At 41.2% G+C, this 23,879-nt stretch overlaps 1 protein-coding gene across 1 annotated transcript in view; it reads right to left on the reverse strand.

Annotated features, from left to right (window-relative positions):
• The window catches only part of cfap299 (cilia and flagella associated protein 299), a 65,282-nt gene that overhangs the window by 34,857 nt on the left and 6,546 nt on the right, over positions 1-23,879 (reverse strand). The window contains exon 3 of the mRNA XM_018682338.2: positions 15,108-15,198. Coding sequence (XP_018537854.2) covers positions 15,108-15,198 — 91 coding nt within the window. The remainder of the gene's footprint in view (positions 1-15,107; positions 15,199-23,879) is intronic.

Raw genomic sequence — 23,879 nt, forward strand, 5'->3', positions numbered from 1 at the left:
ACCTTTTTTATGCGCGGGTCTGTGTTTATTTAGAGAAGTTCTTATTAGTTGTGTTTACCCTGGGCGAAGGTTAAAACGTTACATGCCTGGATGAACTCACTCTTAACACAGGCTTAAGTTCCAGCTAAAACATTTCCGCAACATTGTCAGGCTTTAAGAACTTAAACCAATCAGTGTTTAGAAATCCAGATGACTTGTTTATCTTATGAGCGGTAAACACCGAGGTGAAAGCTGTAAATCTAAACATTCAATGCACATGATACCTAACAGCTGAAGCTTCAAAACAGGGTCAGACATGTTCAGACATACGTCTCCGTTTAAACAGGAGAGTATTTTCAAATCATTAACTCCACATACTTTGATTATCAAGTTCATGAAAATTGATTTTCATCACATTAAACAGTTATTACAGCTTCATGTACTACACAACATGTCTTAGCAACTGTGGCATAAGTGGAGTACCATCCACTTTTATGTGAAGTTTTAAAGTCTTTTTTGTAGTAATACCATTTAGAAACAATTTCAACATCACATAGTGTGTCCACCAACAAGTTTTTACATTTTGCAATTGTAAAATTTCCTGTTTAGTGCACATTTTGGTCACAATTATTTAAAGCTGATGTGCTGAACCGTTAAGTAAACATCCTACCAATACCATCTGTGACACAACATCACAATTCCAGGTGAAATTCTTCCAGATCTGAGTGCAAACGCCAACCAACAGCAGTCATAAATAAATAAATAAAGCCTGGTCGAGCGTGTTGAGCTGGTACGGCTAATTTTCAGTCAGATGCCGCAGAGCTCTCAACCGAACAGCTCCCACCTGTGGACCCTAAAACGATGGCTGTACGGCAGTGACCACAACACTGTGACACAAAACAGAGCACCTCCACTCCTTGTAATTTGAAAGTTATTTTACAAACCATTATCGTAAATTTCTCTTTGCGAGCTCTTTCTTTAGTATCAGTTTATGATCCGTCAGTCGGCCCTGAGGGGGGACAGAAAAAGGAGGTGGGCTGAACTTGCTCTATGCGGGCTAAGTGGCAGCTCAATGTGTCATGGGAAAGAAAACATGCCCCCTGTGGCTGGCTTGTTTAAGGTATCCTTTCAAAGGTTACCGTCTTTCTTTAATGCCAACATCACAGGCTGGTCTGGCCCCCGAGCTAGTCGCAAACAGGAAGTCTCTGCTAATCCTGGTCTTCCCTAATGACGCAGGAATTCTCAATATTCCCATTGTCTTCCTGGCTGCACTTCCTCTAAGTGCTAAACTGCACTGTTTGACTACAAATCTTTTCAAGAACTATAGACTGGGACAATTAGGACCTCTTAAGTCCATATTGTTGAGGGTGACGATTCCATATATGAAGTTCATCCAATTCTTATTCCATTGTGTTGCTTTTTTCCCTTGATTTTCCACAAATAAAGTCTGTATACACACTCAGTTGGCAGTTTATTAGATCCACCGAGCAAAACTAATGCAGTCTAAAACAACAGACCTGCAATAAATCTGACTTTCATGAGAGGTTTTCTGGCGGACACTGGATGCTGTAAGCTTCAGGGCAGCTAACGCAGGTTGGGTTGCCTCTGTTTTGAATCAATCAGTCCGATTATTGGCGTAGGTTTAACTGCATGGTAACCTGAGTCCATGCAGAAGAAGTGTTGTGCCACTGCCTGGTGTGCTGTGACTGCTGATGCACAGATTAAAGCCGGGCCTGTCATGGGTATAGTCCAGTCCAGCTCAGCTCCTATCAGCATTATTCCAAAGCACTCAGGCATGACATCTGCCAAGAGGCCTGCTGCAGGGTTTGGCCTCATCACCAGGAACACGTCCAAGTCAAATATTGTTGCCCTCGCACATTGTGGGGCAGCACCCTGTCACAGCTCCTCTTTAACCAGGAGGTGATGTTTATGACAGCGCTCGGAAAATTAATGGCACTGTTTCCAGGAGGAAAAAAAAAAAACGTGGGAGGTACTACATACCACACACACTCATGCACTTCGGATATGAGGAGGGGAAGGTGGGGTCAGGGTTCTTGGGTTTTTCTTTTTCTACATCACAACTTGACCAGTGTGTTATCGGCAGCAGAGATATGTCCGACACCGCGCTCCAAAAAAGTAGGATCAAAGTGGATGACATAAGCCAGCACAGCCTTCACAGGAATAAGATAAATGTACAGAGTGGAGTCTTTATCAAAGGCTTGCCTGTTTTAAGATCCTGATTAAAGCTTGCGGAGCTCCCCCCCTCCCCCCATCCCAGTGGAAATAGGTGTTCAAACATGATTCTGTTTTAGTTGGCCTGCAGCTCTGCTGAGAAGCTCCCCCTTTGGGCTTGCCATGAGACTCCTGCAATCGCCGGCTGTCACACTGCAGCACAAGGAATTCAGTGTTTTTACTGTGTTTTTCAAACCATGAAATGCACTTCAGTTCAGCCCTGCAAGAGGAAAAGAATAATAGAGACTGTGATTTCGTTTGATCTCTGCTTTCTGTGGATCTGAAATAACTAAAAAGGAGGCTTGTGGCTTAAGACAACACTGACAGTGTCCAAAGCAATAAGAGCAGCGCTACATGTCTGGTAGTGCAAACATGTTTATCTGTTTCACCCTCTTCCTGGTCTCTGCTGGCTGATAGACTATTTTCTGCTAAGACAAGATGAGCAGATTTTGTTTTGTTACTTTGGGGATAAGATAAACGAGGGGGATATCCATATTACAACCAGGCCACCGCTGTGGTATCAGCTGGGCCAGATGGTGGCTGGAAACACATAGCTGATAAATAAAGTCGAACTGTAAGGGTGCACAGTGGAGGAGACCAAGAGGACGGGACGTGAAGTAAATACCAGCCCTCAGCTAAATACTGGGGAATTCTGGCTGTGGTTTGGAGGTTTATCTACTGTACCAGCCACTTTGGTAGGTAACTAAAGAAAATAGTTAAAGCAGCAGGTGATTTCTGGCCAGCCACTGTGGTAACTGTGGCCAAATGTTAGCTTAGATATGTGTGTGTGTGTGTGTGTGTGTGATTTGGAGTGGAGACAAAATATGTGCTGTAGTAAGCTCCTGTAATAAACAGTCACAGATTTAAAACTGACTTCAAAATCAAATCAAAGGTGCGCAGCGGAGTGATGTGTTCCTCCTTGGCTTTTCTGATGATGAAGTGTGTCTTCAGGGCAGATGTTCATTCTTCATCTGTTCAGTCTAAATATTCTTGCTAATGTACGAGGTCTTCCTCTATTTATTCTGACCAAACCAAAGTTACAGCAGCCGGAAAACGCAGCACTTCCTGTTTGAGGATTCCTCCCAGAAAAACTTGCTAACAGACTGTTTAGAACAACATGTAAACGCATCTGGCCATGTGTTATTGGCACAGCTCACTGAAATAATCAGAATCAGAATCAGAAATACTTTATTTATCCCCTGCAGGAAACTGTAAAGGGTGTGCACAGTGGAGAGAAATTAGGAAGCAGCTTAGGAAAAGGAGTAGTGCAGTATCTGCACAGGACTAAAACTGACACCTGAGCCCAGCCTATACCTGTGTCTCTGAGACTCACCTGACCTAACACCTGAGCTTTATTCCCCTTTATTTCATCGATTGCTCACCAGTAGCTCGTCAGGCTCATGCAACACACTGTCAAGTGTGCACAGTGAGTGTAAAGACAGTAGGGGAATGATATGCACACCAGATTTTGCACAACTGTGGTGTGCTCCCTAACCATTTGTCCATCAGGTCACCTAACACCTTGTCTCTTTACCTCATAACACATGACACTCCAGGACATAAGAATTTACCTATTCAGAGAGAGAAAGAGGAATTTCTTTGTAAATTCCACTCTACTGTGCTGCTTTCAGATAAAAAAAATATAATACTTCCAAAACAAGAAAGTAACTAAACCTGGACTGAACATAAAACCAACCACGTGTCCTAGATAACAGAAATGTAGCACATGCTGAAAACCTCAGGAAACTAAATCAGAGAACATCGTGAAGGAAAATCACGGGTCCAAAAAGAAAAATCCTTCAAGTGCTAAAATTTTACAACAAGGATTTGCTTCAATATGAGACCACTTGACTGTGTGGTGATATATAACCATCCTGAAGCACTGAAAACACATTAGAAACACGTCCTCAGAGCTCACTATCTGACAGAAGATAAATAGGTTACATATTCCCTCTCTGACAAATATGGGCGTCCACATTTCTCTCTCGTGTTTGCCTTCCAACTAAGCTCATTAAAGCAAATACCTTTATCAGTTTCAACACCTATATGTGACATATAGCAACCTTAAGTGTCAGATAAATTCTGAGCATGATTTATAGGGTCTGATCCATTTTACATGAGCTGCACTAATTAGTGTGTATTCTCTTCTTTGGGTAAGGCACTGTGTATTTTATGTGTGTGGCTTTTAGTTAATTTTCTTCCTCTTCACTGCATTAATTATTTATTTCTTTGAGAGAACACATATTGACACTTATTTGGCTTTTAGCTGTGTAGTAAATAATGTGCAGTGCTTAGGTATCAACATGAATAAGTAAGTTTAATTAAAACAGCCCCCAGAATTGCACTTCCTTTGTTTAATAGCAGGTAGCTCAAATGAAACGGATTTAAAACCCCTTGTATTTGTTAACAGACTCAAACCATCTGCATTTCTCTCTGGCAAGAACCTCATACATGTGTTAATATGCATTACAATGACATGAAAATATGCTGAGAATTTGGCCTGTCTAGATTTTAGAAGCTTGAAAGTTAAACCATGAGCTCAATTCTTTGGCATTTCAGCGGGACTATGTGCAGGAAACAGAGAGACACACTGACACTGACCTGATGAGAAACTGTCCATCAACAGCAGCTGGTCTCTCAGGATACGAATCAAAAACACAAACTCCTGGACTTGCTCTCAGAGAGCAGGGAGGGACCTGACTGTTGCTGGGTTGAAGACAAGGAGAGAAGGTACATGGGCTGAAACCTGCACTGGACGCCTCTGGAAGACACGTGCACTGCTCTGAGAAGGAGAGATGCCGTCCAGTATTTACTCAGGTGGAATAATACACAGCCAAAGGAGTCCAGTGTGTGGTGATAAAACAAAGAAGATTCTGAAGAATGTGCTCCATATGTTGCTGAGAGCGGATAAGCATTAGCTTGAATTCCCAGATTGGGTATCAGTGTTTTGACCATAAATGGATTCGTTCATCACTCGTGGGGCAACCTTGTTAGCCAAAACAATTACCTAGTGAACCCTGGTAGTGCTTAAAGAATATACTGTAGCTCCTGCATGGCTAAGTGTATGAATTTTTCACCTTTGAGGAAAAAGGAAACCGCAAGTAGGGATTTTACAGACTGATAAGCAGTGTTGGAGAGTTACTACAAGATCGACTTTAGGATGTTGGGAGCCCAGTGTGATACGTTCCTTTAGGCTTGAAGCTCACGTTACCCTGCAGGTCACCTGATGGAAATCATCATTTCCAAAATGTGGATATCTCTCCCATAACTTTTAGTTGTACTGGTGACAGACAACAGCTTCAGAGCTGCAGTGTGAGCAGTTAAAAGAGATTATATAAGATATTTTAGAACCTGGCCTTATTTTCACGTTTTTGGGACAACAATCTTTAAACAGTGTTCCCAGCAACTGCCAACAGCTGCTGCAATGTAATCCAATGGGCATTTCTTCGCCTCAAAGTGTGTGCACTAAAGTGCTTGTTTTTGCCACTGAATGGCTCAGACTGTTGCCATAAGTGTCTGACAACATTACGGCTGTATGTCGCAACCAGACTCCATTTACATAAGCAGAACTTTTACCAAGCAGAGCACAGTAGCTGCTGGAATACCACTGCCCTGGTCTGTTAGTTTGTTTGTGTTATTGTGTGACTTTAAGTGGTGGAAGAAGTGTTCAGATCCTGCACGGAAGTAACAAAATAACACAGGCACTAAGGCAGCACTATTCAAAAGAGTTATCCTTTAACATGGGGTCCGAAAATGGACTTTGTCTTGCAGCTGTTAAAAACAGCCTTTCAGGTTTCTGTCAATGCTACTTCAAACTACAGCTACTTTTAATTAAGACATCTGATTTATTGAGGTCAAGGGCACTTCAGTCTCTAAAGACACAGGATGTGATATTCAAAATTGGCTGTAATGTCAGTGATGGTAGCCTGCAGCTGGATTGAGATTTCTTTGATTTGAAGCGAGTGAAAAGATGCACTAGATGAGACTGGGAGGTGGTTGGCACAAATATCAAGGTGCAAAACCAAGGTCTGTTTGAGTTCACTTCTGTTCTAATTCAATTAGAAACTTGTGCTCTCTCCTCCTTCAGATCAGTTTATTATATTTATTGTCTTCGTTAAAAATGGATACAGTAGTTAAAGTAGTTATTTAAAAGCTAAATCTCACACACGCTGCACCTGCAGCCTCACACACCAGATGAGTTCAGACAGTGAGTAACCCTTGGCTTCCCTCCCCAACAGGAGGCCAGGAAGAAGATGGGTCCAGACACAAACTGGAGCGATCTAATCACTGTTTTGGAGTCGAATCCAGAGGGATGATGTAAGAAAGATGGGATGCAGAAGAAAATGTAAACAAAGGCAGCAAATGTATGGCTGCGCTGGCTGCATCGCAAAACCACGTCTTTTATTTCAGAACGCTTTTATCTGAGGAGATTTTTGTGCACTTTTTAAATTCATTACTGTCAATTTCACTGTATTTTTAGTGGCTATATTTCAGAGTGAAGCAGGTTTACTACAGGACTTGTTACACAAAGTGTTGATTTTGAGCCTAAGGAGTCTGGAAAAAAACACCGCCTGCACATGGCAGGTGCACATTCCTCCAGGGACAAGCCAGAAACCTTTAGGTAGTATTTAACACAGATGTTCAGTCCTCCCTAACATATAACAAGCACATGCACCCTGTGTCTTCTAATACATGGATGGGAGTTGGAGTAAAAACATGCCAAGGTTCATGAGTCTCTGAAAAGTGCAAATGAAAGGAATGCAAAAGATAATATGGCTGTAAATAATGATTGATTACAGCAATGGATGATTTCAACCTCACAGCACAAGATTATATTAAATGTCTCCAGCAGGGAGAAGACTGTGACCTTGATATGTCAGAGGAAAATATTAAAGCCACAACACGACCAAACTGAACTCTTCAAAGTTTTGACCAGGGACTGCGTATCACAGGCCTCCTGCAGCATTCAACTTCTTAAAACGACTACACCTGTATTATCTTAGAAACACGAAACAAGAACTGTCTACTGGAAATTAAATGACTTGTCTCAAACCTTCCCAAATTCCAGTGTCAGGTATTTGCACTAATAGAAAATAACCCAGATCCATTACAAAGTGACAAATCTACTGTAAACAATCAATGTGTAAGCAATCAAGAACAAATTAAAACTTAAACAGAACCACACCTTTCCTTTGACCTACGTCTCCTACCTACGCTCCTCTGATCAACCTTCTGAAACGGCTACTGATCTGGCAACTTTAAGTCCTTCATCAGGTTTCCCCCTTTGTTGTAGATTTGTCAAAACAGGGCCAGACAGGATGAACCTTCCTTACAAGACAGTTTGAACATACAATAACATCAGGGCTGCCTGTGCAACAAAGGCATTCAAATCAATGGATAACCAATGCCAATTATCAATGGTTTCACTGTTCTCCGCCCACTTTGGAGATGAATTCCAGGGGCTAAATTTCAGCTCTGTTTAGAGGATGATGCTACAGTAATGTTATGTTTGAAGTAGTTTGGAAAGTTGCCAGCAATGCTGCCGATCATGACTGGTCAAGCAACTGAATCGTCACATCACAACAAGGAGGACTACAGCAACAGTAACCACCATTGTACTACTGCGTCTGTATAAACAACCAACACTTCTACCACAAAGTAGAACAATAGAGCCGAACTGCCAGACAAACAAAGACGTCCACACCATCATTACTATTTGGGAGAAGAGGGCCACTGAGTGGCAGCTTTAGTCAGGGGTTAGAGGCAAAACTAAAAAAACATGGATAAAAATTGGCCTTGTGTCCTGGATTCTCCGTTGGGATGTTATCTTGTATCACGTTCACTTAAAAACACAAGAAAATCAACGAACACAACTTCTGACTTCTGCTGTTCAAAGCAATCCTTTAAATAATCTACTTCCCAACAAATCTCCAACTGTGTCTGAAACGAGAGCTCTTAAAGACAGGAGCAGTCGTAGTTTATCCAGACTCACAGATGGCCTCTACTTAATTCAAGACTAAACTTCCTTTGATACAGAGTAGACGGTTTAATATGGCTGCCCATCTTCCCAGTGGCAAATCAAGCCGATAGACGTTTTGATGATGATGGTCCACAGACCAAATGTGTTCCCAATGAATTTAAAAACATCCACTGAAGATGATGAAAAAAAAAAAGAAGAGAAATCCTGTGAGATTAGATTAAGTGTATCCGTTTTCATTTGCTCTGAAAATGGTCCAGGGGCCACATTTTTGGGGGAGATGTCTCTGGACAATAGCAGCTGTTCACAGGCAGGAGGGGGCCCAGAAGAAATCATTATAGTGGGGCTCATCCCGGCTTTCAGTGGCAAAACAGCGAGGTGAGCGGTGCCACTTCCATTCTGGGATAGGTCTAATGTATTATGTGTGAGTATGATTTCATGGGTAAACAAACCTTTCATCCGCCCTGAAACGGCTTCCAAATGGCCCACGGCATGTTCTCACTGGATCTGGCTTTTGTAACTTAACCAACTAATTATGCTTTCATTCAAGAAAATATTGCATGTCAAGCTTTGCTATTGATAGCAGCTGCATCTCTCAGAAGAAACCCTGTCTAAATAATTCGAATATGTACAATTCGGATTAATCACAGTGTATTATTATCTTTCAATTGCCATTTATTATGAAACAACTGTATATAACATGAGGACGGTTTAATCTTTCTCTTCCTCATTCCTTTCCAAATCCCTCAGTGGCAGATATGGTGCATTGAGAGACAGGGCACAGCTGCCATGTTGGCTGCATGAACTAACATAACACATAATGCTTTGGCTATCCATTTTCTTTTTATAGACTAAGACACTAGCCATGAAATCCACGTCTTGTAATCAGCCAAGAGTAATATTTCACAGTTCAGTGTACGGTTTTCCTCAAGACCTGCAACTGTGAGAAAGTGCAGCCCAAGTATTACAGTTCAAAGCTCAGGAAAAAAAAAATTAGACGCATGAATTAATGGCCAAAATATTAGTTGGAACAACTTAACAACCTGTAACACTGCTGTTCTATTAAGGTCATTTAGGGTATATCATGGAGAGGTTTCTGTGTCTGTATCAGGTGAAATCAAGTCTTAGAACTAAAAAAGAAAATAAATGCTCATTAGCTGATTCTCAAATATCACAATGCTTGCTCCTCCAGACAAAAAGACCTTTTTGTCCACTTGATAGATGGTTGCAAACTGTTGGGGCCTTATCCCCACCTCTCCACAACTCTGTGACACCATTCAAGTCAAGGTCATATGATAGCCCTGCAGGACTCTTTGCTTTCTAAAGGCTGTCCACCTTGGTCCTGCTGCTTTGAAATCAAACTTGCCATTGTTATTTTTACTGCCCATGACAAGGACAAAGGAACTGGGCAGCGGGGACACACACATGGCATGTAATGCAATAGGGCTGGGAATTCCTCTTTAATTTCAATGCTATACTTGATCTCTGGGCTGCATGACTGACCACCTTATTATCTATAGCGACAGGAGCTTATCAATACAGAACTCGCTGGGTCCACAGACCAAAGACAAACACTTCCTTTATGCAGGATGTCCCCTCTGGGCATGAGACACACAGCTCAGGCCAACCAGCTGAATTCCACAACTGAAAGGGTGGGAGACTGAAAATCATTTCTGAAGAGTCAAATTAGTCCAACAAAATGGTAAAATTAAAGAATTCATTTCACAACTTCTCAAGGGAGTGAGACATGTTCAGGAGCTTTGGAAACAAGATACGAGACAACGCTTTTCTCAAGTCTAAAATAAGAAAAAATCATGAACTGTGGTGAGTTGTTAGATGTCTTTTCTTCATTAAATGCAATTTTCTTGTATTCATAATGGAAAAACAGAAGACAAGGGCAGTTCCCATGCAAAAGCCCATAGATCCTCATTATAAAGGAGCTGTTGTATTGGACATTTTCATATTTGGGTGAATGAAAAACTCCGTTTGTAGCATATCTGATGCTGTATCTTCACAAACAGAGCTAACGCTGTCGTCCACCAGCAGGTTTTCTGTTACACAACGAGCTTTACAAGCAGCCTGAACAATTTTAATCCTTTTAAAAGCCACTGTTCTGCTTGCTTGTTGAACCTTCATGGACTTTTCAGTCGTTTTAAAAAGGAGCAGTTGAGCAACAACGCTCAACAGAGTATATAACAGAGCCTGGATGTTAAAGCCAGATACAATATAAGCAAAGGAATTTCAAATTGGTGTGAATTACCATGTTTCATGCAGAAAAATGTATCACCTTGCTTTCACTGTTGCTCAACCTGACCACCAGAGTAATTTACTCTTTCTGGGAAAATATTGAAATGCCTCCATGCCGTGTGCACAGGCTGACGTTATATAACTACACTCCAGCAGATAAAAGCTGACACATTGAACTTCTGTAGTTCATCTGAAAATACATTTTCATCATTATGGTGGAACTAAGTTTCTGTCATGAACTGAGCACTAAATCCTGCAATAAAACGTTTGTGGAAATGCTTTCTCGTTCACCTAGCCTGACAGGTTGACTGTGACTCCCTGTGGTTTGTTCTTTACTACTGACACGACAGACTGACTTCTGTGACGGCCCTGCTGCTTGAGAAAGAGCTGAGCAAACACGCTCATTCACTCTTTATGGCAAGGCACTTTGCCAGGTGCATTGTTTTTATGAAGTTCCCTCTTGTTACCAAGTGAGTGATGGCTTTACTCATTAAATAAGAAACATATTTATTTGCTTCTTAAGGGGAGTGTGATTTACTTTCAGGGTACATTATGTTCTTAGTCATTTGAAGAATAATTTCTAACTCAATAAAAGTGATTCAACAACATTTGATCATCAATCATCGTGCTTTCTTTATAGTGCACCATGAGAAAACATGTTTTATTTACTGTTATGAAATGATATCATCTCGTGCTGTTAGACTGATATGATTTATTATGTTTTTTAAAAGAATGTGGTTTCACCTTCTTCTCTTTAGAGATCTGGGACACTGCTCGACAAGTTTTAATCCAATCCACTGAATTCAAATTGAGAGTAAAATTAAGGATGAAGGTTAAAAGTTATCAGCTCTACATGTCGTAGCACAGCAATGTCCCAAGTGTCGAAATGAACTACACTGAAGAAGTTGCCACTGGGTGTGATAACAAAGCTGTAACAATAATCTAATAACTTTAACAGTAATGATTGTGAGACAACCAGATTAAATTATCATTTTATTCTATATTTATCTAAATGATTTCAATCCTTATTAGATCTCAGTAAATCAGGCTCACTGCTTCATGTATAACTGCTTTTAACTGTGCCCATTCATTGGTTTAACATTAGTCTGATATGTTGCAACAACACACTGACACCATCAGAGCCTCTCAACAAACAACTGAAAACACACAGGGAGCCGGCTGGGTGGTGGCAGCACACCTTCAGTTTCAGACGTGAACCTCCCAACAATTGACACCCTCAGGCATCCTGTGCAGGTGTGACCTGGATTTGATAAAAAACTTAACTTCTAACCCAGTGCAAATAAAGCCAAAGCTGCCCAGGTGCAGCTTTTGTTTGTGTGTGACTTTTGGCAGTGGAGCAGCTTTCGCAACAGGGCCGGGGAAGTAAAAGCACAATGAAGGCAAGGCACTGAAAGCTTACGAGTTCAGCTGATCAGAGAGATAGTGGAGGGCTCCTTATACAGACTGAAAACTGCAGAGGTTCTTATGAGAAAACTAGAAGGAAATAATGCATTAAAGTCAACATTTTTAATGCAAAATATGCTTCACTTCCTAATATTTCTTTGCCTCTGTCCTTAGGGGTGGGAAACAGGGGGGGCAGGGACCGCACACAAAGGGAAGATGAGCTCTGTTCATCAAGAGTCATGTCTGCTATCAATCTTTTGTGACGCCATTCGGGGCAGGAGAGAAAAGACAGAATAACCTGACCAGTGTCTTAACTGACAGGTGTAATTTCAACCTCACTTGAAAGGCTGAGCATGACATGAAAGGAGGACAAAGGAGTGACCCCTCTGATGAATGAGGCGGAAGATGACAATGAATAACTGCCAATAACTCAGCTTTAAGTATTTTCTTTTCCTCGTCCATTGTGTGCCTAAAATGGATGATTTTCTTTCTCCTTCACAACAATGATGAAGCTCTTTATGATAAATTAAGTAGGTGATACTTGAGACTTGTCACTAAACTTGAGTTTACAACAAAAACTGAAAAAGTTAAAGAGCAAACAAAACAAATTAGGGAATTTACCAATTCAAAATTAGTTATGAAGGAGGACTGGCTGATCTGTTTTTTACAGAGCTGCTGGGTCTGAAATAACAATAATGTGCAAACATAAAATATAATGGAAAAAAGTGAAAAACACTTGTTGGACAAGGACTGCTTTGCATTAGAGAGCAGTAAAACTGTGCAGAGATGAGGACCTGGAATGTGTTAGTGGGACTGATCCTCAGGTTTGAGGAGCGTGGCAGATAGGAACTCAAGTCATGTGTTTCAATTGGCTTTCACAAAGCCCACGATGAACGGTGTGAAAGACACCTTATGATGCTGGGTGGTCTTTATTATTGAACCTTATCGAAGATTAGCGAGAGTAATTTGACTCCGTCCAGAGGAGGATTTTAGGTGCAACACAGATAAGAGGGAAGAAATCCAACTCCTTCATACTGCGTATGGTTGTTCGCAATTTTTAGCAGATGTTTTTATGAAAATACCACGTGTAACACATGTATAAACACCATATGGATCATATGCGTACCAGCAAATTACGATTAAAATATTAAGAAAAATACATACAGCACAAAGGGAATGTAAATTATGTATGAAACAGGATACAACATATGTTTTACTGTATGTCCACACATGTGCAAATGTTGTCTGGAATACATCTGCTTAATGTAAATATACCAATGAGGTCAAGCCTTGTCAAACTGTATTAAGATTACCTGTTACTTAAACAGTTTCAAAGAGAAGAGGTATTAAGTGCACAAATGTGGGTTCAATTTTAAACAGAGCGGGCCTCAAAGGAAAATAAACATCATCCCAATCCAATTTTTCAGCAAAGGAAGCTCTTAAGAGATGAAAAATAAGAAGAGGTGGGAAAATATCATGTCAGCAAAACAACGCTCGTCATACACAACATGATATTTTGCTTGTTTTTATTCTGGCTCTCTTTTCTGTATACAGGAAGAGATTCTTTAAATCACTTAATTTTTCACTGGAGGTTTCTTTGAAAGGAAAAAGCTGCAGTTATATCTTTCAAATGGCTCAAGTTATGAAGGGCTGAGAGAAAGAGAGTGGGCTTTTGCATGGTACTGTTTACACAGTGAACATCCAGTGGGAAAACTTCTGGTGTTACTACCTCTACTCCCCTCCATGCACTTCATGTGATCTCATAATTGCAAATCCCACAGGGGCAGGTAAATGGAGGTCAAACAAAACTCCTTTTTTGTACTCCAGCATCTTGGAAGTGAATCATTTGAAGTCTGTCAACACTAACACTCCCTGCAGGCCGATGCCGAGTACAGTCCCTCAAATGGTACACATTCCATTCATCATACAGTACACTGTAGGTAGAGACAGAGGATGGTGTTAAAAGTAATGTTTGTAATAAAAATATTCAGCTTCATGGTCAGAGGTTAAAATCTCTCCCCAGTGCATCCAAGTTTAATTAAGCATGCAGGTTTTGCCCATGATATAAAAACACCTTCCTGGGCTCACTAAACTGCAAAGCTTGACTTCAGAAAGGACTGATGTGTAAGAAAATACCAAGGACGCCAGTTTCTAGCCTGTTATTTATACATTTATATTCCTCTGAGTGGTAGGTCAGGGTGGCTGCAAACTATGCAAGTTATCCCAAAAGGCGCTCTTCCCAGCCACTTTCTCAAGCTCTTCCTGGGGCATTTCCAGGCCAGGTAAGACATGTAATCCATCCAACCATGCTGAGTCTGCCCTGGGGTCTGCTCCCAGTTGGGTAGGTCCAGAACACCCTGATCAGATGCCAGAACCACTTCAGCTGAAGGAGCACTAGTTTTAAGGTCTTTCAAGGTCTCAGTAAACCTCCTCTCAAAGCTCAACATGACCACCCTCACTCCTGAATGAGACCTACTGATAACTGGACTCCTTCACTTGGAGGAGCAACTCGCTCCCAACCTAAAGGAGACATTTTCTGACCATTTTCTGGAAGGTTCACATTGTGCTGCAAAAAGCTTCAGTGATGCTGCACATGGAGATTATGTCCACGCCAGAATCTGTGATGAGGCCCACAAGCTTTTTGACCACCTCAGTGGCCTCTGCCAGAGAGCTGGGCAAGGTAATCCCACCCCGCCCCCCAACACTCAGTCAGCATCTACCTGGTGACTCTCATGCACCTGACACCTGACCTTTATACGGTCCAAAAGCAGCTCAGTTTATATTACTTGTGCGCTTGATGTCGGCAAAGATGCATGTCTGCACGTGTCTGTTGGCATGTACAGTTGTGTATACATTCAGCATGGAGGTAAATGTGGCTGATAATGATAGTAAGACTAATCATACAGTTTATATAGTGAAAATTCAAAGTGTTAAATAAACTAGATATGGTGGGAGGAGTCCTAAATGCTGGTAGCCTGGTGCCCCGGCTCCTCGGGTGAATTCCCTTTAGAAATGATTGTGCTGGTTCAGTCTGAAAAGCACACACAGGACAAGGTAGCTGGAGTTTGGTAAACAGAGTTTTATGGATGGGAGAAGGGCGGGCAGCTGGCTCTTATGGTCTTTGGGGTGGGGGCAGGCAGGGTGATGGGGGGGCATTTCCACTCAACTTGACACAGTATGGATTTTGTTCCCATCCTAATGGAATTGCAGAAATATTTGAGGGGAATCCCATTACGTAGCAATTGGAGTGCTGTAATAATGTACTCACAGTCATTTTCCCACTGCGGTTGGCCTCCTCTCGCTCTGCCAGGGCTTTCAGGAAGTTATCTTTGAGTTCTTTTCCTGCACTTGCCAGTGTCCTGGAAAAGACAACACTCAAACGGTTTGAAATGTTTCTCTTAACTTGAAAAAAAAGTCACATGAAGCCTTAAAGGTTCTTTATGGAAGCTTTTCACCCTTTAATATACTGTAGCTTCAGGCTACTCTGACCCATCTCTCTGCATTAACAAGTAACTAAACAGTGTTCTTCATTCTGCTGTTATTTAGTCGTTTATTTTTTATCTGCTTTGACACTGCAGGAGAGAGATGTTTCCATGACTTTCCTGACAATTTGTAAGCATTTTCCAGGGCTAAATTAGAATAAAAAGTTTAAGCAACTAATGAATACCCAAGAAGTAAAAGAAAGCAGACGTGACATGAAATCAAAGTTATGAGGCAGATTCAAGCCAGCATCCAGTATGTCAGCACACAGCTCTTCACCAAACCTGCCAAACTCCCAGGACACTCCCAAATATTCCAAATACCTTTTCTTAACAGCACTGATCATAAATATTGCTGAGAAGTCAAATGTTTTTATCCTGAGAGAAATCTGAACTCTCCAAAAATCATGACAAATGTCTGAATGTCACAGCTGCCCTTCTTAATTTGAGAATACAGAGCATTATTAATCACATCAGGGTTTGATGACTTTATGTGATACTGTGGCAGCTCCGTATACTTAGGCTGGCTTGTTTCCATGGAAACAGGGTTTTGGCACATGCTAATGTATCCACACCTGAAAAAACATTGGCACTAATATTTGAACAGTTAACACTGCAGTACAAGCAACAGAACTCTGGCGTGCATCCAGAATTGACTGTGCAAAAACCTTCATCAGATCCACACCGAGTTAACATCCTAAAGGCAGTAAACAGGTCATTGGGAACCTCTCAGCTGTGGTTATGAATACAGACGAAGGAAGACGGGGAAAAAGAAATGCAGAAAATTACTTCAATGATCTGAAATGATCATCTGTATTCATTCTAAATAAATGTATATTCCTTACATTTATATTCTCTTTTCCCAACATTTTAACCACACTGAACTACGTCAACAATAACTTCACCTTCACATGACTTAAAACACCAAGAGTTAACTTTGTATTTGTACTTTTGATTTCATTGATTGACCAAATTACAATCAGAATATGCTACCACGGCTCATCTTTACTACTCTTCTAGTTATTTTACTTCTTCTATTGTTCAATGTGTGAAAGGCCTGTCTCAACTTCCTGTAATTGGTCCAAACCATCCAAAAAAAAAAGTGTTTTCACACCACAGGTGAACTGAACCACGGTTCTGTTTGATCTGGACTGAGATCACCTCTTTTGGCTGGACCATATTTTCTCCATGGCACCTTTCACACCTGCTATTTTGGTTTGGACCAAACTGAAAAGTCAGAAGGTCAGAACCAAACAGTGTAGTAAAATGAAATGTACATTTTTTTTAATACCTTAGTCTAGCAACTGTAAAAAAAAAATCAAAAGAATCAGCTCTGCCCAAATAAAATATAGTATCAAATCTGCTAAATTGTGATTTGAATTAGGAATGCTCTGATCAAAGAAAAAGTAGACAGATTGATAGTTGCACATTTTTGCTCAGTACAAACAAAGTCTGACGGCTCAGTTCTCAGCCCTACACAAGAGTTATGAGAGGAAGTGATAATCCCAAACTTCGCTGAAAACACCTGCAAGTTTGAGTCAGTAACCCGCTGGTTATAAATCTGTTTCTTTCATCTTTACATTACTGCTGAATATTCACTATTACTGCATCCAGGTCTGTCAGCTGCTCTGGCCAACGAGGAGACAAGTTCAGTTATATTCTACACTAATGGCTCCGCAAATCCACTTTCCATTCCCAAAGCAGTTTAAAAAGCCTCAACAGCCACAACAAGCACGAACAAACAGCCAGTTTCTGCTCTTAGCTTAGCTTAACATCACAGTCAAAGAACTCACAATCTGAATGTTTAAATTTACCAGAATTTGGGAAAGGATTGTAATTTATACGAGTCGTTTGGCCCGTGCCCCATAATGAAAGTCTTAGAGGAATCACACAGTGGTAAAAGTGCCGGGACAGCACATATTTGGAGGCTGGAACCTCACTCCATCTCCTGAGTGAGTGAAGGATTGCTGCTGGGTCATGGGGGCCGAGGCCCCAAAGTAAACACAGGTGTTGAGGAGGCAAGTGACTGGGGTTACCCCATCCAGTAGCTAAAGCAACACACACAGTCACGGAGAGTGAATAATACTTCAGCAGAACATATGGACCGCTGCAAGTTTGAGTTTCCCGTCAATTAACAAATTTCTTATCAAGCCTCATTTAGGAGGGATAACAAGAGTTTCACTATTAAATGATGGTTATTAGTGGCTAATGACTAGGTATTAAGCTAACTGTGATCTAGCCCAGTGTTTTACGTGTCTTGTTTTTGGATTGTGGTCAAGACAGGTGGGTCCTGGAATTAGAAGAAGGGATGTGAGCAGTCATCATCTGGCTCGTTGAAAAAACAGCACATCTGTCGAAGAGCATCTGTCCGACAGATATGAAATTGATTTTCAAAGTATATTTGCTGTTAAACAACATAAATCTAAATGTAGAGGCTCTGTGAGTCAGTGGATCTGCTTCTTGGATTCTTTAGCTTTCCTAACGCTGGGGTTTTTATTAGAAAGACAGGGATTTTTAAGTAAGCAGCAAACATTTGGAAAGGATAGAAAAGGTATTCACACCGAAAAATGCCCCGTGTTCAATCAGTGCAGGGGGCTGAGCTGTTGGGACAATGAAATTTAACCCAGGAAGTCCAGCTGGAGTAAAACTGATGAAGTAGCTGTTGAAATATAATCAATAGTTAGGGACTAAAATGGTCTGCAGCACAGATCACTTCTTCTACAGCTAAAAAAAAACGTGTTGAAATGCTGAGCAACCCTAAAGCCTAAAGCAAAATAAATAGGCATTAACATGTATCTCAAAACACATGTCAGAACTCAGCTATAGAAGAAGATGCACAGAGCAAATACCTTGTTTGATATGCTTCTAATAGTATCTCATAACAACCACACCCCCCAGCTGCTGCACTGCAGTCAGTCAAGGTCAGCACTCAGCAGCGTTTCCACTCATTTCACAAATTATATAACTATGACATGAAAATGTCACACAACCAGAAACTGAATTAAAAATCAATGTGTCACTGTGTTATAAACTAGAGTTTATGTAATGCTTTGTCCACCTCTGTTGGGGGTGAACAGCTGTTACTGCACGGAGACTATCCTCCAAGTGTGTTTACACATGTGTAAACACAGCATTACAGTGAGACGAACTCAGCCATTCCAAAACCCAGGGGCCTTCTTCTTCGACCACGAGCCTCCTAAACTGATGTTTTACTACTACACCATCTACACGATCTAATGTTTCCATGTTGTCGTAGCTCAGAAATTCTACTGTGTAGATTTAGGTGTTTAAAACTAAGTAAAGTTATGATGGTTCTTGTAGTCTACTGGACAAGATAATGTGACAAAGTGTAAGTTATTCCATCACTGCTTTACTTACAGAATAAAAATCAATCCACTCCTTAATTTTGACATTTTCTGTATTTACTCTGGGTTAATACAGAGGTTTGAGGCTGATCAAAACAGCTACACAGTGTGTTACTTATAGCGTAGCAGGTTCAAAGTAAGGGTAACTAAAATGTCCGTCTGCTTGCACTCTCACCTTCTTCTAAGCGCCTGCTGTTCATGTGTTTACCACTAAGTACATTCACATCTGTCGCCTTCAAACACGTGTTAACCTGAGTGCTACTGACCTACAGCCTAAACAATGATTAGTCTCTTTGCTGGACTCAAAGATAATTAAATTATGTTTGCACAGCAATAAAAGAAAGGCAATATAACTGCAGGATGTTGCCCTGGACCCAAACTTTTATGCATGTTCATCACCCACACCAAACAAACGTGATCTCTACTACACTGCATCCTCTAAAATTTGCAACAGGAAATAATTCCCAGCATAATAAATGAAATGTCATTATAATTTCTTTGAGGGATGTGGGCTACTTCACCGCCTTCATTTAGCAAATAACTGGACAAAAGGTGTTTTCTGACAGATTTTCTTTTCATGATTCTTTTATTCTCAGATTGAAGCTTTCATTAGCCTGCAGCGTTCGACTGTGTGACAGATGGGAACCTTCAATAATACGGTGATTTCTTAAGAAACAACACATACTGTACCAGAATATTTTTCCCGAGTGCTTGGGAAAATGAATCTTATGGAAAATATTATTTTGGGCCGGTGGACGTCAAGGGAAATTCCACACAGCATGACAATTTACTTTATTTTGGTCTTTTTCTAAAATCCTCTGTCACCTCTGATTACAATGAGCTGAAAGTATCAGTTACACATGTGCTACGCATGATATTCTACCTGAGTTTTCTTTGTGTATTGCGGCCACATTGGCTTTTGGGGGTTGGGGAGGTTGCACATTGTGCATTGCCTGCCTGAGAAGTGCATGTTTTTCAGCGTGGATCAAAGGTTTGATCGTCGTCTTTTTCATACTGGCTTCTCTTTGAGGCAGAATTAGACATATTCCACTTAGGGAGCATGCAGTGAATTTCTTCAGTATTAAAACATTGACACTGTAGACCAAACAGAGACAGAAAGAGAGTACGACTGTAATGATTCAGATTCACTGATGTGTAGATTTGGATAGAGCTACAGGAAACTTCGAAGACTTTCGTTGGAGAAGATAATCCTCTCCAACGAGCTCTCACTCCTGAATGGCTGTCTGTTTCACACATGTGTGTGGTTTCTCCCTCATCAGTTTATTAGCTTATATTGTAATGCAAAGCAACACATGTGAAATCATTTAAAAGTATTTTTCATCTCATTTCAACTGCTGATTAGTGAAGAATGTCAGGTCTATTTATACACTGCACAGCAACCATTCAGGAGCTGGAGCTAAAGTTCTTGTCCAGTTTTTACCATAATTCAGCGACAGATTAGAGACCTTTTTCATCCAGACCCTGCGTCAGGGAGAACCTCACAGGCCACTTAATCCGTAACACTCATCCTCCATCTACAGCACTGAGAAGTACAAAGGAGAAGATGACTGGGCGGCCTGGTAGCCTGATGGGAACAGCTATATGATGTGGAAAGCATTTCCTCCCCTTTATCAAGGGCACTTAGCTGTAGTGGACTGGGTGTGGGTAAAAGCAGGGCGGTTTCCATCGCATAAGATCAAACAACAGAATCAACATTATACAAATGTTTCTATTAGCCTAAATGACAGAGGACACATCTAGCTTTTCCTGCAGAGATGTAAACTGTCTTATAACAAACAAGTTGAGTGTCACTGGAGAGGTTTTACTTTTTGTAAGGTGACACTGGGTCTTTTTAATGGTTGTTTCAGGACATAAATAAACAAAGAACAAAGAGAACAAAAGAAAAATGATTGCAGGACTTCTAAGTAATCATTTTTAATGAACGTATGCAACATTCTCCATAACCCTGTCACTTAATGCCTCAATAGATAATGAATACAGAGGCAGCCAGAGCTGCTCTGAAGGATCATTACTGGGTTCAATCCAGGCAGGTTTTAATGGATCAGTATTGGCTAACAGTATTGGCTCAGGTAGCAGCGTCTTATTCTTAGCTGATGCTAGTCGACACTTTCACTGGTTAAATGACGAATGTCGCCAGCAGCTGTCACTAATTAATGCTAATTCCAGGAATAACTTGATGACAGACCAAAATTAAATTTGTCTGTTTTGTGGTTGAAGTTCTTTGCACAAGCTGGTGGATGTGTTCGGGCAGAAATCATATGAGAGGGAAGAAGCTCCTCTCTGTAACACGGCTGTACAATCACAATCAGTGTCTCTGTAGTGCCAGTTCCAGTTGTGTTCTCCCAGTTAATCTTTCATATCATATCATATCATAGCCAACAAAACTTTGGGGCATTCATTAATGAATACATTCCACATAACCACCTACAAACTTCACTGCATAGGTTTAATACACTGACTGAGAACGCTCTTTTTACCAAAATATACAAAGAGATAGTCTCATTTTCTGCGTTTGTATCGAGAACCGGAGAGAGAGCGCAGACAAAACGATGATTTAGACTTTTTCATCAGTAACTATAAACCAGTTTGTCCTGAGAAAAATGATCAATTTTACACTGTGCAAAACAAAAACACTGTGTGTTACAAGCCAAAAGTCTCACATCTGAAAAATCTGCTACAACACTGCATGTGCAATTACAGAAACTGGGGTAAAAATAATTAACTGATATTAATATTACCTGGAATTTAGCTCAGGAACATTTTTAATGTTCTTACAAATTTGTGATGGTTTCAAATTTGGAAAAGGTTTAGAATTCAAGTTGACTTGGAGGCCATTTAACTGTGGTATTAACATGCAATATATATGAGGTTAGGTAATCTCAGTGAAAGACAGACGCTGTAAATGCATGTGGACTGAAATCAGAATGCTATTAGATCTTAACGAAGTCTCCAGAAACAGCCAGTGGACTCTGAGTTTGGATTATTGTGTCCAAATAAATCACAGTATTTTTGGTGTTTTTACATGTAGCTAGTGAGGGCAGATGTTTCATTATCAAGTCATTAATATGAAATAACTTCTAAAACGTGGCAACATCCAGGTCAAACAGCAGCATGTTATTTATTATCTGCTGCACCAGCTGGTCCTAAACTGGCGTATGTGTTGATCTATGTGCTGTGCGGTGGGATGTGGTGGCGAGCTTAAGCCTGGCAGGATGTGTGTCTCTGGACAGAGCTCGCAGGGGAGAGCTCCAAATTTACACACCCGTCCAAAATCACAAAGTGCAAGGAAGGCAATTGGCTTGACAGCGAATGTAATAGAGACTGCAAAACCTCGTTGCCCGAGGGCCCTCGCCAGAGCAGCAGCCGAGGAGAGTGGCGGGGGTTTGGCTCGCTAAAAATGAGCCTGGGATCAGCTTTGTGAGGCTTCTCATGTCAGTCACATCCACAATCTTATTTTCGCTAAGCATCTGGAGGTTGGATCCGCAGTGAAATGTATTCACTGTGCGTGTTCGTGGCACTGGTTTTACTTGGCACAGCAAGTGATGGCTCACTTTTAATATAGAGTAGAGAGTTAGAGAGCGGAGAATTCTTGAGGCAGACTGTAAAAACGTAGCAGCACAATGGACAATGAGCATGGCTGTGGTTTGGACTGTGGGGAGATCGCGGGGAGCCTGATGGAAACCTCGCAGCGCTGCCGTGAGCACGCGAGGTCAGGACATATGCTGACATGGACTTCTGGGCCCGAGCCAGAGCCGGAGCAGACAGGAAACGGAGGCCTCACGTCTCCGCAGCAGTGCTCCCCTTCTCCTCTTTGTCTCCGACTTCAGATCAAATGTTAGTCTTATCCGAGATAAAGTGCAGCACTATCAGGTCTGCTAACTGGGATGTATTTAGTTTGAATTAACACAACACAAACTGCAAAATCTAGCAGAAGTCCCGTGGTACTGATATGACACTGTGCTACATCTCTACATTGTCAGCTCACTTCTTGAACACTGAATATTCATTTTCTTTTGCAGGGTTTGAACCCACAAGCCTGAACCCACTTATTAAATCATTTCAGGTCCTTATCAGGTCAGATTAGATTCAGCTTTCCACATTTTATGTGGCCAAAGTTACAACACTCGACGTCTGAAAACCAAAGATGAGTTTTGCCAGATAAACACATATAATCTACCTGAATGTTTTTGTCTTTGCTTGGACTGGGGAAGTTTGATGACAGGGTAAGACCTAGCTTAACAAATCTGGGTATTTTACCAGCTTGAAATTTGACCCAAAATTGAAACAGGAAATCAGAACCCAGCCCTGTTCTTTTGCAGCTATTTGTTGATTCTGACTACCCATTCTGTTTCTCCCTTTATCCCACAACTGACTAAGCATCCCATTCATTCAAGTTTCCTTTTTTCAATCACGTATTGAATTTCACTTATGTCTGATGAGAGCACCAGGTCTTTTGTTTGGTCTTTTTGTGATGTGCTGGCAAAGCCCCCCACCTCCTTTCACAGCTGAGCTGTCAGGAGGAGCGTGTTGTCCTTAAGAATGAGACAGGGCAACAACAGGGCAACATCTGATTAGCATTCACAGCACTATCTCCACTCCCTTGGTATTTTATTACCACAGGTGCAGGGGCATTCATTGATCAGATGCACGCTACAGGCGAGGTTAGGCCTTAATTGAAAACAGCTCTATTTATACACCTGCAGGCACTAAAGGTCTCCAAGAGCGCACAGGGAGGTTAAAAAGAAGAGAAAGGAAGGGAAAAAACACAGAGCGGTGACAGAACAGTGAAAAAAGACATGCCTCAGGAGACGTAGGTTGAAGCCTACAGAGAAGGCAAAAGGCATTCCCAAAACAGCAGGGCTACCCAGTGCCATGAGAGGATAAATATGTAAGTGCAAATGTCTTTAGGGAAATACAGGATTTTGAAACAATGATTTCCATTTGTTGTACCAAAAAAGAGGCACAAATAAATGCAAATCCAAACGCGTGGTTATTCCTAACATCACTTTGTTAATTTGGAAGGATGGATGGATGTTTTTTTTCCTTCTTTTCAAGCCAAAGAAAGACTACATTTAGTTTGTTTACTGTACAGCTGCCAGCTTTTGTGGCCGCAGTCGTTTTTCAGAACACTGTACTGATTGTGCTCGGCCACTTTGCAGGTGGTACACTGCATCC

The sequence above is a fragment of the Lates calcarifer genome, linkage group LG13 (genome assembly GCF_001640805.2).
Source record: "Lates calcarifer isolate ASB-BC8 linkage group LG13, TLL_Latcal_v3, whole genome shotgun sequence".
NCBI lineage: Eukaryota > Metazoa > Chordata > Actinopteri > Centropomidae > Lates > Lates calcarifer.